The following is an 864-nucleotide window of genomic DNA, read 5'->3' as shown; positions in this document are numbered from 1 at the left end:
AGCCGCAGGGGAGGGCGGCGCCTGCTGCCCCGGGTCTGCGCTGGGGCTGGGCTCATGGTTACCTGGTGCGAGGCAGGAGACACGGGTGTCTCGCTGTCATCTCCGTGTGTCCTGTCATTAAGGTGTAGGTGCTATGTCTTTTGATTCATAGGTTTTTATTGAACGTCTCTTGGTTAAAAAAATAATAATACCCCCCCCCAACACACACACACCACCACCACCACCTACAGCACACGCACACACAAACACACACGCATGCGCACACACTGCTGGTTTGGAAACTGGAAAGGAAATGTATGATAACCCAAGGCATTGCTTTTTAGTAAGCCAAATACATTTTTAAATATCTAGAACCCCCACTCATGCGTGATGCATCCTTATTATCAGTGGAAGCTTTTTAATCTGTCCCTTTTCAGGTACTGATTGCTACAGAGCAAAAAGTCGTTTCTTCTTGAACAATAGAGGGATTTAGTTTTCTTTGGTTAAGGACCACAATTGGTTTTCCTCTTATAGATCACTTTACTGATGTCTTTTAAGTGATTTAACTACATATCAATAATTGAAATTAAGTATATACAGCATTTTGTATTTGATGTACACACTTTTATACCATAATGTTACATACTGTAGAAAATTGCATAATGAGAGAGAGAATTCCCATCATAGATCAATTTCTGGGCTAAAAGTTCTTGGATAAAATCCAGTAACCACTTATATCAGTGTGTACCTGTGTTCTTTATTAAAACTACTCATTGATTTTAGAGAGGGAGAGAGAGAGAGAAACATCACCGTTGAGAGAGAAACCTTCATGGCTGCCTCCTGCACACCCCACACTGGGGACTGAGCCCGCTACCCAGACATGTG

General features: G+C 42.6%; 1 protein-coding gene across 1 annotated transcript in view; it reads left to right on the top strand.

Annotated features, from left to right (window-relative positions):
• HECW2 (HECT, C2 and WW domain containing E3 ubiquitin protein ligase 2) overlaps nt 1-864 on the top strand; it is a 182,944-nt gene that overhangs the window by 84,935 nt on the left and 97,145 nt on the right. The window contains 2 exon segments of the mRNA XM_015566100.1: nt 779-790; nt 846-861. Coding sequence (XP_015421586.1) covers nt 779-790; nt 846-861 — 28 coding nt within the window.

Source organism: Myotis davidii, unplaced genomic scaffold (assembly GCF_000327345.1).
Source record: "Myotis davidii unplaced genomic scaffold, ASM32734v1 scaffold221, whole genome shotgun sequence".
NCBI lineage: Eukaryota > Metazoa > Chordata > Mammalia > Chiroptera > Vespertilionidae > Myotis > Myotis davidii.
This window is presented reverse-complemented; position numbering and strand designations above follow the sequence as displayed.